The sequence below is a fragment of the Bufo bufo genome, chromosome 1, assembly GCF_905171765.1.
Source record: "Bufo bufo chromosome 1, aBufBuf1.1, whole genome shotgun sequence".
NCBI classification, from domain to species: domain Eukaryota; kingdom Metazoa; phylum Chordata; class Amphibia; order Anura; family Bufonidae; genus Bufo; species Bufo bufo.
In genome coordinates this window covers 294,280,908-294,295,090 of record NC_053389.1, presented here as the reverse complement: position 1 = coordinate 294,295,090, position 14,183 = coordinate 294,280,908, and the positions used below count along the sequence as shown (strand labels likewise).

General features: G+C 43.0%; 1 protein-coding gene across 1 annotated transcript in view; it reads left to right on the top strand.

Moving 5' to 3' along the window:
* SLC6A7 (solute carrier family 6 member 7) overlaps positions 1-14,183 on the top strand; it is a 135,769-nt gene that overhangs the window by 63,137 nt on the left and 58,449 nt on the right. The window contains exons 9-10 of the mRNA XM_040440693.1: positions 10,498-10,610; positions 10,700-10,831. Coding sequence (XP_040296627.1) covers positions 10,498-10,610; positions 10,700-10,831 — 245 coding nt within the window. The remainder of the gene's footprint in view (positions 1-10,497; positions 10,611-10,699; positions 10,832-14,183) is intronic.

Genomic DNA, 14,183 nt, shown 5'->3' with positions numbered 1-14,183 from the left:
GTGCACTGAGCTTGCATAAAATGGCCGCCGCCGCCGCCACCCACCTAACAGAGTTATAAAAGTTATATTTTTTCTGGTCAATGGCCTCAGGGCAGGGTAAAACGATTGTGTCCTGCACCCACACAACTATTTCTAGGTAGATCGCTGAGTTAGATTCTCTCCTATTCTCTCCCTGAAAACACAAGTCCAGCAGCATCCTCTCCCTACACTTGTAACAGCAGAGTGACGTGCAGCGCTACGTGACTCAAGCTTATATAGATTCTGGGTCACATGCTGCTCTGGCCAATCACAGCCATGCCATTAGTAGGCATGGCTGTGATGGCTTCTAAGGTCAGACAGTTAACTGCTTGTTGATTGGCTGCTGTGCAGCCTTTCAAAAAGCGCTAATAAAGCACCGAACCCGAACCCAAACTTGTACGGAAATGTTCGGGTTTGGGGTCCAAAAATCCTAAAGTTCGGTACGAACTTGCTTAGGAAGAATTCTAAAGTTCGGTACGAACTTGCTTAGGAAGAATTTTTGGAGTAATAGTCCTAAATGAAATATTTTTGGAGTACTAGTCATAGTCTACTCATTTGTTTACAGTAAAAGTTATAATGAAGTAATAGCGATAGTACTGTATCCACTCCACAGTTTTTTAAAAACTGCATGGTACTTTAATTATGTTATTGATGGTCTCATATTGGTCCTCAAAATATCTATTAGTATAGTTGCTTATTTAATTTTTTTTAGAAGAGGAGCCCTAAGGCATTAATCTAACATTGTCGACTTTTAATGCTGTAACTGTCTAGCACCCATGCTCGTATCACACATATTCTGCCAGGCAGATGGTGCCTTTCTTCTCCATCCTGATTCTACTGGGATTGGTACCGTAGGTTTTGGCAGCCTAATCCAATCAATTTAGCTAATTTTGCTATCTTGGTTCTAACTATTAAGGGTTTTACAAGGCTGCCTTATTCAGTAATTTTCATCATTAGTAAAATTCCCTTCTAATTAAGGGGAAAATCAATTGTACAAACCCAGACCCAGCTACAATGATAAAGCATGCAGTCAATTAGGTCATCAATGAGGTGTGAAGTCTGATCCAACCGGGGGCATAAATTGATGTGCCTATCAGTCTGTGTCTGTATATACTGTGCATACATACAGTGGCATGCAAACGTTTTGGCACCACTGGTGAAAATTACTGTTACTGTAAACAGTTAAGCAAGTTGAAGATGAAATGGTCTGCAAAAGGCATAAAGATAAAGATGAAACACACTTTTCAACATTATAAGCAATATCAGTGTATTATTTTGGTTTTGTACAATTGCAGAGTGAACAAAGTAAAGGGGTGCCTTGCAAAAATATGGGAACCTAAGTAGCTTTGACCAAAGTCTCAGACCTTAAAGAGGACCTTTCATTGGTCCAGAAATTATAAACTAAGTATCAGGATACGTAGGGCATAGTGCAGGAATCTAACTGCGCTTACTATTTTTTCTGGGCCCCACTTCTTTCACCCGCTGTGGCACCCGTTGTATTCTCCCGCCTGGTATGCTAATTTTTTCATCGGAACACTGAGGAGGAAACTGAGTCTTTCTCTGTGGGCGTCTCCTTCTTCCTGGCTGTAGCGCTTTCAAATCCCAGCAGAGAGCGTCACAGCCAAAGAGTAAAAAAACTCACCTTCTCCCTGGCTGTGACGCTCTTCGCTGCGATTGGACAGCGCTACAGCCAGAGAGAAGAAGACGCCCACGGAGAAAGACTTAGTCTCCTCCTCATTTTTCCCATGCTAAAATTAGCATACCAGGAAGGAGAATACAACGGGGGTCACAGCGGGAGAACGGAGCGGAGCCCAGAAATAATTGTAAGTGCCGTTAGATCCCTGCACTATAACCTACGTATCCTGATACTTAGTTTATAATGTCTGGACCCATGAAAGGTCCTCTTTAAATAGCCTGTTTAAGGTTTGTTCACAATCATCGTTAGATAAGGCCAGGTGGTGCAAATTTCAAAGTTTTATAAATACCCATATTCCTCTAACTTTGTCCCCAAAACAGCAGCCATGGGTTCTTCCAAGCAGCTGCCTAATACTTGGAAAATGAAAATTACTGAGGCCCACAAAGCAGGAGAAGGCTATAAGAAGGTAGCACAGCGTTTTCTGGTTGCGATTTCCTCAGTTTGAAATGTAATTAAGAAATGGCAGTTAACAGGAACAGTGGGGGTCAAGAGATGTTCTGGAAGACCAAGAAAAATTTGAGAGACAGCTGCTCATAGGATTGTTAGAATCCCCTCTTGACTGCAAAAGACCCTCAGGAGTGTTTAACAGCCTTGAATTGTGGTACATTATTCTGATATTCAGTGACACCTTCACAAATATGGCCTTCATGGAAGAGTCATAAGAAGAAAACCTCTCCTGCGTCTTCACCACAAAATTCAGAGTCATAAGTTTGCAAAAGAGCATCTAAACAAGCCTGATGCATTTTGGAAACAAGTCCTATGGACTGATGAGGTTAAGATAGAACTTTTTGGCCATAATGAGCAAAGATATGTTTGCAGAAAAAATGGCACATAATGTCATGAACACCTCTCCAACCATTAAGCATTGGGGTGCATCAATCATGCTTTGGGGTTGTGTTGCAGCCAATGGCATAGGGAACATTTTATGGGTAAGAGGGAGTAATGGATCAGATGAACTTACATCAAATTCTGGAAGCAAATATAAAACCAATTGTATAAAATCAGAAGTTGAAAAGAGGATGTCTTCTATAAATGGATAACACACTTCAAAATCCACAATAGACTACCTCAAAAGGCACAAACTGAAGGTTTTACCATGGTCCTCACATTCCCCGATCTGAACATCATTGAAAATCTGTTAATAGACCTCAAAAATCCCATTTGTGCAAGATAGCCCAGACATCTGACACAACTGGAAGACTTTTGCAAGGAAGAATGGTTGAAAATCCTGCATACAAGAATCAAAAGACTCTTGGCTGGCTACAAAGAGCATTTGCAAGCTGTTATGCCCAAAACTGTCACAGAAGGCATGGAGTTAAGAATTAACCTTTAATTTATAATAATAAAATATATCATTTGTGTATATGCCAAAAGACAAATAAAGAAATAAATAGGGCCCTTTCCATATAAACAGGAATAACGACAATAAAAAAAATATATATAAAAAGGGCAATGCCGGATGAGATGTAGGGATGGTAAGCAGAGTACAAACAGGGAGAGAAAAACTTTCCCTAATATGCCCTGTCTGCTACTAATTACAGAAAATCACCCTGATGGTGGGTGAACCCTGCACAGGAACCTACCCCTGTCCATACCCTAGTACAGGCATGCTCAACCTGCGGCCCTCCAGCTGTTATAAAACTACAACTCCCACAATGCCCTGATGTAGGCTGATAGCTGTAGACTGTTCAGGCATGCTGGGAGTTGTAGTTTTGCAACAGCTGGAGGGTCGCAGGTTGAGCATGCCTGCCCTAGTACACCCTAAGCCGACTCAATGCGCTTCTCCCTGTCGGGTTCATCAGAGGACAAAATAGACCATTAGGGTAATGATAATATACAGATACAGATGCTGCAAGATAATTGCCCTAGGACCATTTATTTGTCTTTTGGCATTTTCATTTCTATGGTATATTTTATTATGAAAATTAAAGGTTATTTTTGAACTCCATGCCTTCTGTGAATCCCTTGTCCCTCATGGTTTATACATATCTGTAATATACTGTATATTTATTTTCTGTGATATCTGCCCAAAGCTTTGCTTCGGACATTTTCCTTTTTGGTTAAAATATAAAACATTTAAAATAAAAAATAGTTTTTGCTTAAAATACAAAGGGAATGTGTCATCTTTAAAGGGAACCTGTCACCGGGATTTTGTGTATAGAGCTGAGGACATGGGTTGATACAGTAGATGGCCGCTAGCACATCCGCAATACCCAGTCCCCATAGCTCTGTGTGCTTTTATTGTGAAAAAAACAAAACGATTTGATACATATGCAAATTAACCTGAGATGAGTCCTGTCCCTGAGATGAGTCCTGTATGTGAGATGAGTCAGGGACAGGACTCATCTCAGGTTAATTTGCATATGTATCAAATCGGTTATTTTACACAATAAAAGCACACAGAGCTATGGGGACTGGGTATTGCAGGTGTGCTAGCGGCCATCTAGCAACCCATGTCCTCAGCTCTATACACAAAATCCCGGTGACAGGTTCCCTTTAAGTTTATGCCTTTTAGAGAACATTTCATCTTCAGCTTGCTTAACTGTTCACAGTAACAGTAATTTTGACCAGAAGTGCACAAACTTTTGCATGCTACTGTAATTAATGTACATGAAACAACATTTACAACTTTGTAAATACATTACGTGCACTTATTTGGATTTTAAGCCTTTATTATAACCCAGAACGAAAATCATAATTCTGCTGGCTATGGTTGGAAAGCCACTGGAAGCCCGGGAGCGCATACTCCTGGGTTTTTGAACTCCCAGTGATCAAATTTGACCGCGGCATCTGAAGGGTTAAATGTGTGTGATTGCCGTTATCGTCGCTCGCATTCGTTAGCCCTGGGTGTCTGCTGTTACGTTGGGCAGTGTCACGGTGCAGTTCACTGTGACAGTTGTGGCCGTGTCGGCTGACTGCATGCTCTCTCGCGTATTGGATGCAGGCTGACACCTGTGTATGCTGGTTGCTTGTGACTGCTGTGGCTGTGGTGTTGTGTATGAACTGTTGCCTGTGTTTGTGTCTCCCCACATCCATATGTCTGTGGTTCCTGTAACCAGTGCCGTGCAGGCTGGATGCATGCAGTGTATGTACTGGCTGTGGGTGTTCCCATGTATGCTGGTTCTGTGATGCGTGCTGGCTGCGGCCTTGTGTGTGCACATGGTCTGAGTATGGATGCTATTAGTTTGTTGTATCTGTGCGGTTCTGTCAATCCTTGTTGTTGTGTAGGCTGGCTGAATGTAACCTCATACTGGCTATGGGTTTTCCCGTGTATGCTGGTTCTGTGATGCGTGCTGGCTGCGGCCTTGTGTGTGCACATGGTCTGAGTATGGATGCTATTAGTTTGTTGTATCTGTGCGGTTCTGTCAATCCTTGTTGTTGTGTAGGCTGGCTGAATGTAACCTCATACTGGCTATGGGTTTTCCCGTGTATGCTGGTTGTTGTTTGGGGCATGTTGGCTGTAGCATACAGTGACGGGTGTAAACTGACACTTGTATTGTTTGTTTTATAGTTCTTGTTACTCCTGGTTCTGGTGGGGTTAACATTCCCTGGTGTGGGCCTGAGTGTGGTTTATGCCCTCGTTATGCAGCCTTTTCTAATTGTGAGCTGTGGGTCTTGGGGGTTTTGTCTGTTTTGAGCCTTGCTGGGTGCAGCATCTTTGCTTGCTATCTGCCCCTTCTGTGTGGTGTTGCCTGGTAAAGCATTTGTGTTGTTTCCCACACATTTATGTCTGTTTGCTCTGTTTGACCATGTCTTGCCATGTTGTGTTGGTATCTGTCCTTGTCTGAGATTTGCCTAGTCTGTATTGTGTTTTGCCTCTGTACCCTTGTCCATGTATAGCCTGGTCTTCTGTGTCTAGTTCCTTGATAGCCTGGCAGTGCTTAACTGCCCTTTTCCTTCGGTGAAAGGGTGTAGCATGATTATTGCCTGCCTAGTCTTGTAGCCTGGTCATGTTGATTCTCCGGAGGGAGGACTTCTTAGTCCATTTGTGCAGCTCTGGCTAAGACCGCTGTGTAGCAGTGTCTACATAGAGTCTAGTCATCTGCCAGTTCTGTGTCTTGTCTGGTTCCCATTTTGTCTTGCCTGTACAGTGTCCTGTGTTTGGGTTCATGTTCCTGGGTTCCAGTCTAGTCTCATGTTTGTCTAGAACACTGGTGCTTGTACCAGCACCGTCTCTGCAGGTGATTGGCCAAGTGCACCGGGACCATCCTGGAGGTGTGCGGCCTGGTGAGCCCTCGGCCAAGTTCATCCCCACCACCATGGGCTCTGTGAAAAATGGGGATCACTTAGTTCTGCCCTCTGGGTTTGTCCCCAAGTGGTGCACTTGGTCCAGTGGTAGTATCTGCCACTATACACTTGCCTGCTTGTCCAGTGATTACTGTCATGTTCGTTTATTATTATGTGTAATAACATTTTCAGTTGGTGTTCCTGGTCTGTTACCTGTCTTGTCATGTCTTCTGGAACGTGACAGTCAGTTGGGAAGTGGTCAAAGGGCTTGTGTCATGAAGACAACTCCTTTGTAAATTAAATTGAACGCGGTGATCATTTTATCACCCCTGGAGATTACCTCTAATCTCTGGGGGAAGCCACGTCATGTGCAACTGCTAACCCTAGGTTAGATTCTGAGTAACTAACTAATTGTTAACTGTGAGAATTAAAAAAAAAATTCTATCAATCTAGAGTGCTTGAGGACAAAAGAACAGATATAATATGTATTATAGGGGTACATTTGTATGGTAAAACACTGACTACTCCATGGTCATGATTATGTGGTTGATAGTATTTGTCAGGGACAATATTATTTAGAAATCTTTGATGGGCAAAATGATACGGCAATTCTGTTCTGCAGGAGAAAAGTGGAAGGCCCCCTATACACATTAGATAGTCAGCCTATATTAATCTAATGTGTATGGCAAGCTTTAATAGCACAACACTGTGTGGTCAGTGAAATGTACTTTTAAGATAATCCTAAATATCTTGGTGAAATGTAAGACTGTCATAAGACTTACTTATAGTGTATATTTTATATCTACCAACGTACAATAAATCGGAAGCTTATTTCCATAAATTCTTGGGTTGCATTTTTGCAGACCTAAGCCCCCATATTTTTTTTGAAACACTGCTCATCTTGCCAAAGCCCCTCTGACTAATTAACTGACCAATTTAGTTCTCCCTACACCCAGGAAAGGAACTGATTTGTGCAGATTCCTGCTGGAAATGAGACAGATTACAGATGAAATAAAATGTCTAGTTACCAGCAGTAAGAAGTCAGCATTCAATTTGTCTGCAACCTGGGATACCACTTTGCTGATAAATCATCAAAGTAGCCGGTATTACCAGCAGGAGGCCAATGTCAATATTTAATTTGTACCGAATACATTATTTTTTCATAGTCATTTTCAGTAGCCTACACCTCAAATACATCTCTAGAATATGCTCCTTTCTTACTGTGGACACAACAAAAACTCTCATTGTGACCCTGCTCCGTTCTTGTTTTGATTATTGCAACTCTTTATTAATTGGCCTCCCCCTCATTAAACTCTCCCTTCTCCAATCTATCCTGAATGCAGCAGCCAGGCTAACTTATCTGGCTACTCCAATGCCTCCACCCTGTGCCAGTCATTGCACTGTATGGATTCATTTTAAACAGCTCATTCTTACCCACAAAGCTCTCCACAGTGCTGCCCCCCCACACACACATCTCCTCCTTCATTTCTATCTACCACCCTACCTGTGCTCTACAGTCTGCAAATTATGTAAGACTAATATCCACCATAATCCAATCAGAGCCCCACGGAAGCACTACTGAGTGCTTCTGTGGTGTTTCTGCCCATGCCTCCGCGGACGGATCACGGACCCATTCAAGTTGAATGTAACTTAATATGACCCCAGGGGAGGGGTAAGGCTGGGTTCATATCAGCATTTTAGCTCTCATCATTGGAGCAGAACAACAAAAATATTGACAGCATCTGCGATTGAGTTTTCTGATGGGGCACTTCCCCCCTTCTGATGGGGCCTCCACTAAGATAAACTTCTGTGCAAGACAAGTCATCAATTACTCCCTCAAAATGAGAGCATTCTTGTTCTGTCACATAAGGGGGTCTTTTTTTTCCAGCTGTAACACCCCTTTGGGCATCCTTTGGTAGGCAGGGTATATGGTGCTTCTCACCTCATTATGATGCAATGCCTCCACCCCAATCTTGCTTGGAGGTCTATAGGATAGCAGGAGGGTACTTCTCTTCCTCCAGGGGCAGACTTGGAAAACCCCTACCCAGTTCATTACACACTCACCCCAGGAAGTAGTTGACTGATCAACAGATTTATTTGGGAAAGGGTGAACAATAGTGAAGAACATAAATATAATGCAGTAAAAGGAACAAAGCACAGATTGCAATTCTGTCTAAGAAAAAACCCTGGTGAAGAGAGTGGGCTATCTGTAACAGCAAGTAGTGATGGTGGTCATATATGCTCTCCTTTGGAAGATAAAAACAGTATGCTCTTCCCAGCTATCTACTCCTAGCACTTAGCTTGCTATACCCTACTGTCTAGCAATTAACTCAGTCTAAACATTGAGGCCCAATTGCAGAAAACTTTGGCGTGCTAATGTTGGTGCACTTACGATTGTCCTGCCTGGGAATCAACTTGGGGCTGAAACAATCAGAATGTTGGATGGGAGTGGAGTCAGAGGCAAAATCCTCTTGGGATGCAGGCTTGGCTGTAGGGGTAATGCAGCAGCTGAGCTTTCCCTTCTTGCACTGGAAACACAGGAGCTGTCTGAGCTGTGCTGAAGGATCAATGCAGCAGCTGAGCTTTCCCTTCTGACACTGGAAACACAGGAGCTGTCTTGGCTGTGCTGCAGTGTTAATGCAGCTTCTGAGCTTTTCCTTCTTGCTCTGGAAACACAGATGTTGTCTGGGCTGTGCTGAAGGATCAATGCAGCAGCTGAGCTTTCCCTTCTTGTACTGGAAACACAGGGGCTGTCTGGGCTGTGCTGCAGGGTTAATGCAGCAGCTGAGCTTTCCCTTCTTGCTCTGGAAACACAGATGCTGTCTGGGCTGTGCTGAAGGATCAATGCAGCAGCTGAGCTTTCCCTTCTGACACTGAAAACACAGGAGATGTCTGTGCTGTGCTGCAGGGTTAATGCAGCAGCTGAGGTTTCCCTTCTTGTACTGAAAACACAGGAGCTGTCTGGGCTGTGCTGCAGGGTTAATGCAGCAGCTGAGCTTTCTCTTCTTGCTCTGGAAACACAGGAGCTGTGTGTGCTGTGCTGCAGGGTTAATGCAGCAGCTGAGCTTTCCCTTCTTGTACTGGAAACAGGAGCTGTCTGGGCTGTGTTGCAGGGTTAATGCAGCAGCCGAGCTTTCTCTTCTCATACAGGAAACGCAGATGCTGTCTGGGCTGTGCTGAAGGATCAATGCAGCAGCTGAGCTTTTCCTTCTGACAATGGAAACATAGGAGCTGTCTGAGCTGTGCTGCAGGGTTAATGCAGCAGCTGAGCTTTCCCTTCTTGCACTGGAAACACAGGAGCTGTCTGGGCTGTGCTGAAGGATCAATGCAGCAGCTGAGCTTTCCCTTCTGACACTGGAAACACAGGAGCTATCTTGGCTGTGCTGCAGGGTTAATGCAGCTGCTGAGCTTTCCCTTCTTGCTCTGGAAACACAGATGCTGTCTGGGCTGTGCTGAAGGATCAATGCAGCAGCTGAGCTTTCTCTTCTCATACAGGAGCTGTCAGGATTGTGCTGCAGTATCTGTACGGAAGCAGGGCACACTTCTGTCTGTGAAGATCTCTCAGTCTCTCTATCTGCTATCTATATAGCTGCTGTTCCCCTTCCTCCCTTAGCCTTTCCACCTGGTCCATGGCGAGTGCTCATGGGATTTGTAGTCCACTTCACCTAGGCAGAATCAGCACTAATGCCTGCTGCAGTGAGTTCCTGCTTGTAATTGAAAGCCACAGCATCCTCTAGACTACTGCCTTTTCTGCAGGGGTTACACAGAAAAGGAGTCAGAAGATGGGCAGTTGTCCATCTAATCAACCCTCTTCATCTAATTAGTCAATTTTATTGACACCATGGCATTTACCAGCTTTTGGATCACAGCACCAAGTTAGTTGCACTCCACACACCCAGACATTAGTAAAGCTTACGTGTTACACTGTTGTCTCTCCTGCCGATTCAGGATCTTTAGCGTAAAAACATGTGAACTGCTTCTGTAGTGATACCTGTTACATACCTGTTACATCACTAGAGAGGAATATCTAATATATTTCTGACTAATTGTCGCCATAAACGATCATTTTCAGTTAGCTTTAAAAAACAAACCAGTATGAGTAACCATGGCCACTGAAATAGGTGCCTGTGCTATATTCTTTTTGTCTTTCTGGTTATTTGCTTCTTATGGAACTCATTGAACTACACCTCTTCACACTCCATGCCTTTTTTTGCTGCATTTTATTTGAAAAATTATAAACATTAGTTAAAAAAATGCAAAACGCAAAGTATGATCAAACCATTTGTTTGGACAAGTTGTCTTTTACATCAACGGAGGGAGAGGGGACATGAAATAAAAAGAAATTGTAAGAATACTGCTTTAAATATGTTTATAAAAATCTGATTTACATAATATACTATTTTTAAAATATATTGCCATTAATGGTATGAGCTATGCCTAGAATTAGATGTTTCTCCACAGTATGTAGTAATGATACCCATCAGAAATGGCTACTATTACAAAAAACATTCCAATAAGTGAGAAACTAAGATGTAAGTTTATTCTTCTGCCCCTAGGTCCTGGTCTGGCCTTTGTTGTATACCCACAAGCAATGACAATGCTTCCACTATCACCATTTTGGTCATTCCTCTTTTTCTTTATGCTTCTGACCCTCGGATTAGACAGCCAGGTAAGTTTCTTTTGTATAGTTTTAGTTACCTTTTATACTGTCCTACACTAAAAAAAATCTATAACCTCTATGATTTGCTTAATCCACAGTTTGCATTCATGGAAACAATAGTGACGGCCATAACAGATGAATTTCCCTACTACCTCAGACCAAAGAAAGCAGTTTTTTCTCTTATTATATGCATGGTTTTATTTCTTCTGGGCCTGATCCTTACAACTGATGTAAGTTCTACCTGTTCAACGTAATTTCTTATTATCACAGATTTAAGGAACTTGTAAGAGAATGAAAATATATAGTTGCCTTCTTCCTGAAGCAACGGCACTCTTGCTCATGGGCTGTGTCTGTCATTGCAATTACGGTAAGCCCCATTCACTTTTAATGAGATGAGTTGCAATAACTGACACCATCTATGGACCAGGGATTCACGTTTTTTCTTTTTTTTTTTTTTGATAAATGGTAGTCGACACTGTTAGTTCTAGGTAAATTGTGATTAGCACTATTAGTTATAGATAAATAAGGATTATAACTATTTATTCCAGATAAATAGGGATTGGAACTGGCTTTGCACAGGCATATTTCATCTATTTCATTTAATGTTTGTGTGTGTCCCCCCCATAACGTGACCTCTACAGCCCCCCAACCCCTTTACAGTGACAGCCACAGACTCCCACCCCTTAACACTGACCCCCCACAGTGCCCCTTCTCCTTAAAATGGGACCTCCACACTAGCCCACCCCCTTAACTTTGACCTTCACAGCAGCCTGCCCTTTTAACAGTGAGCTCCACAGCACACCATCCCCTTGACAGTGACCACTACAGGGGGCTCTCACCCTTAACAGTGACCAATAAAACACCCCCCGCCCCTTAACACTGACCTCCAGAAGGGGACAGTCCCTTTAACTTCCACCATTCCCTGCCCTCTTGACAGAGACCTCCACAGTGCCTGCCCCTTTAACAGTGACTGCCACAGTACCCCGTTCCCTTAACAGTGACCTCACAGTACCCCGCTTCCTTAACAGTGACCTCCACAGCTTTTGCCCCTTTAATAGTGGCCTCGCCAGTCCCCTGCCCCTGAACAGTAACCTCCACAGTGTCCGCCCCTTTAACAGTGACCGCCACAGCGACCTTCCCCCTTAGCAGTAAAATCGACAGCGCTCACCCCTTTATTAGTGACCTCCACAGTACCCGTCTCCTTAACAGTGATTTCCACAATAACTCACCCCCTTAACCTCTTGGGGACACAGGGCATACAGGTACGCCCTGATGTCCCGGTACTAAAGGACACAGGGCATACAGGTACACCCTATGTATTTCCAATCACGGCCGCGCGGCGGGCGGTGATCGGAACAGGGTGCCTGCTGAAATCATTCAGCAGGCACTCTGTGACAATGCCGTGGGCAATAGCTGCAAACCGCAGATCCAATTCAGACCTGCGATTTGCAGCGCTTTCGGAAGTTTCTGATCCCCGCGGTCCGTGACAACAGGGATCAGAAACTTCAACATGACACATCTTTTCATTTTTAACACCCCCCCTTGCAGCCCTCATTGTTATGTGCCAGAGGGCTGTGCGGGGAAGGGTGCAGGCAGTGTGGGCGCGCGCGCGATCATCCGCCCGCCCCCTCTCTCATTTCCAGAATGGCCGAGCGGTTAGCAGAGTATCAGCACATTGCTGACACTCTGCTTGAAACGTCTGACATCTGTGCTGGCACAGATGTCAGCCGTTTAACTCCTTCCATGCCGCGGTCTGTAGGGACCGCTGTATGGAAGGGGTTAACAGGAAGGGAGCTCCCTCCCTCTCCCATCGGGGGCTGCTGTGTCATTTCAGCCCCCAATTCTTGACGGGATCACAGAGGGAGGGGGCCCTCCTCCCTCTCCATCACCCGCTGCTCTGTTGTGGCAGCGGGTGATGGTTACCATGGCAACCGGACGCCTTCACAGGCTTCCGGCTTGCCATGGTATGGCTAAGTCTGATCAGACTTCTGCTAAAGGCAGAAGTCTGATCAGACTAAGTGTAAAGTGAAAATACAGTGCAGTACACTATATAGTGTACTGTATTGTATTATACAGACATCAGATCCACTGGATCTATAAGAACCAAGTGGGTCTGGGTAAAAAAAAATTAAAAATTTCACTGATTAAAAAAAATAAAAAAATAAATGCGCTACACATGTTTGATATCACTGTGTCCGTAATGACCTGATCTATGAAACGGTCATGTTACTTTCCCCGCATGGTGAACGCCATAAAAAAATAAAAATAAAAACTATGATGAAATAGAAATTTTGCCCGCCTTACTTCCCCAAAAAGGTAATAAAAGTGATCAAAAAAGTCGTATGTACGCCAAAATGGTACCAATCAAATCGGCACCTCATCCTGCAAAAAATTTGCCCCTACATGAGACAATCGCCCAAAAAGTAAAAAGAATATGGCTCTCATACTATGGAGACACTAAAACATGATTTTTTTTTTTTAAAATGCTGTTATTGTGTTAAAGTTAAATAAATAAAGAAATATATACATATTAGGTATCGCCGTGTCCGTAAGAACCTGTTATATAAAAATATCACATGATCTAACCCCTCAGGTAAATATCGTATTTTTTTTAAATTAGAAACTGTGTAAAAAAAGCCATTTTTGTCACCTCACATCAGAAAAAGTGTAATAGCAAGCGATCAAAAAGTTATATGCCTCCCAAAATAGTACCAATAAAACTGCCATCTTTTCCCGCAAATAATGAGCCCCTACATAGGACAATCATCCAAATAAATAAAAAAAAATATGACTCTCAGACTATGGAGACATTAAAAAATATATTTAAAAAAATATATATTATTGTGTAAAACATAAATAAATAAATAAAAAGTATACATATAAGGTATCGCTGCGTCCGTAAAAACCTGCTCTGTAAAAATGACACATGACCTAACCCCTCAGGTGAACACAGCAAAATAATATAAATACGGTGTCAAAAGCCATTTTTGTCACCTTACATCACAAAAAGTGTAATAGCAAGCGACCAAAATGTCATATGCACCCCAAGATAGTGCCAATCAAACCGACATCTCATCCCACAAAAAATTAGCCCCTACGAAAGACAGTCGCCCAAAAAAAATAAAAATATATGGCTTTCAGAATGTGGAGACACTCAAAAATGCTTTATTATGTAAAACTGAAACAAAAACCCCCAAAAAGTTGTCATATTTGGTATTGTCACATCCGTAACAACCTGCTCTATAGAAATAGCACATGATCTAACCTGTCAGATCAACGATGTAAATAACAAAAATTAAAACGGTCCCAAAACAGTAATTTGGGCAAATTTTACAAAGCAAGGGTTAACAGCCAAATAAAACTCAATATTTATTGCCCTGATTCTGTAGTTTGCATAAACACCCCATATGTGATCGTAAACTGCTGTATGGCCAAACGACAGGGCACAGAAGAAAGGGAATGCCATAGGGTTTTTGGAAGGCAGATTTTGCTGGACTGGTTTTTTGACACCATGTTCCATTTGAAGCCCCCTTGATGTACCCCTAGACTACAGTAGAAACTCCAAAAAAGTGACTCCATCTA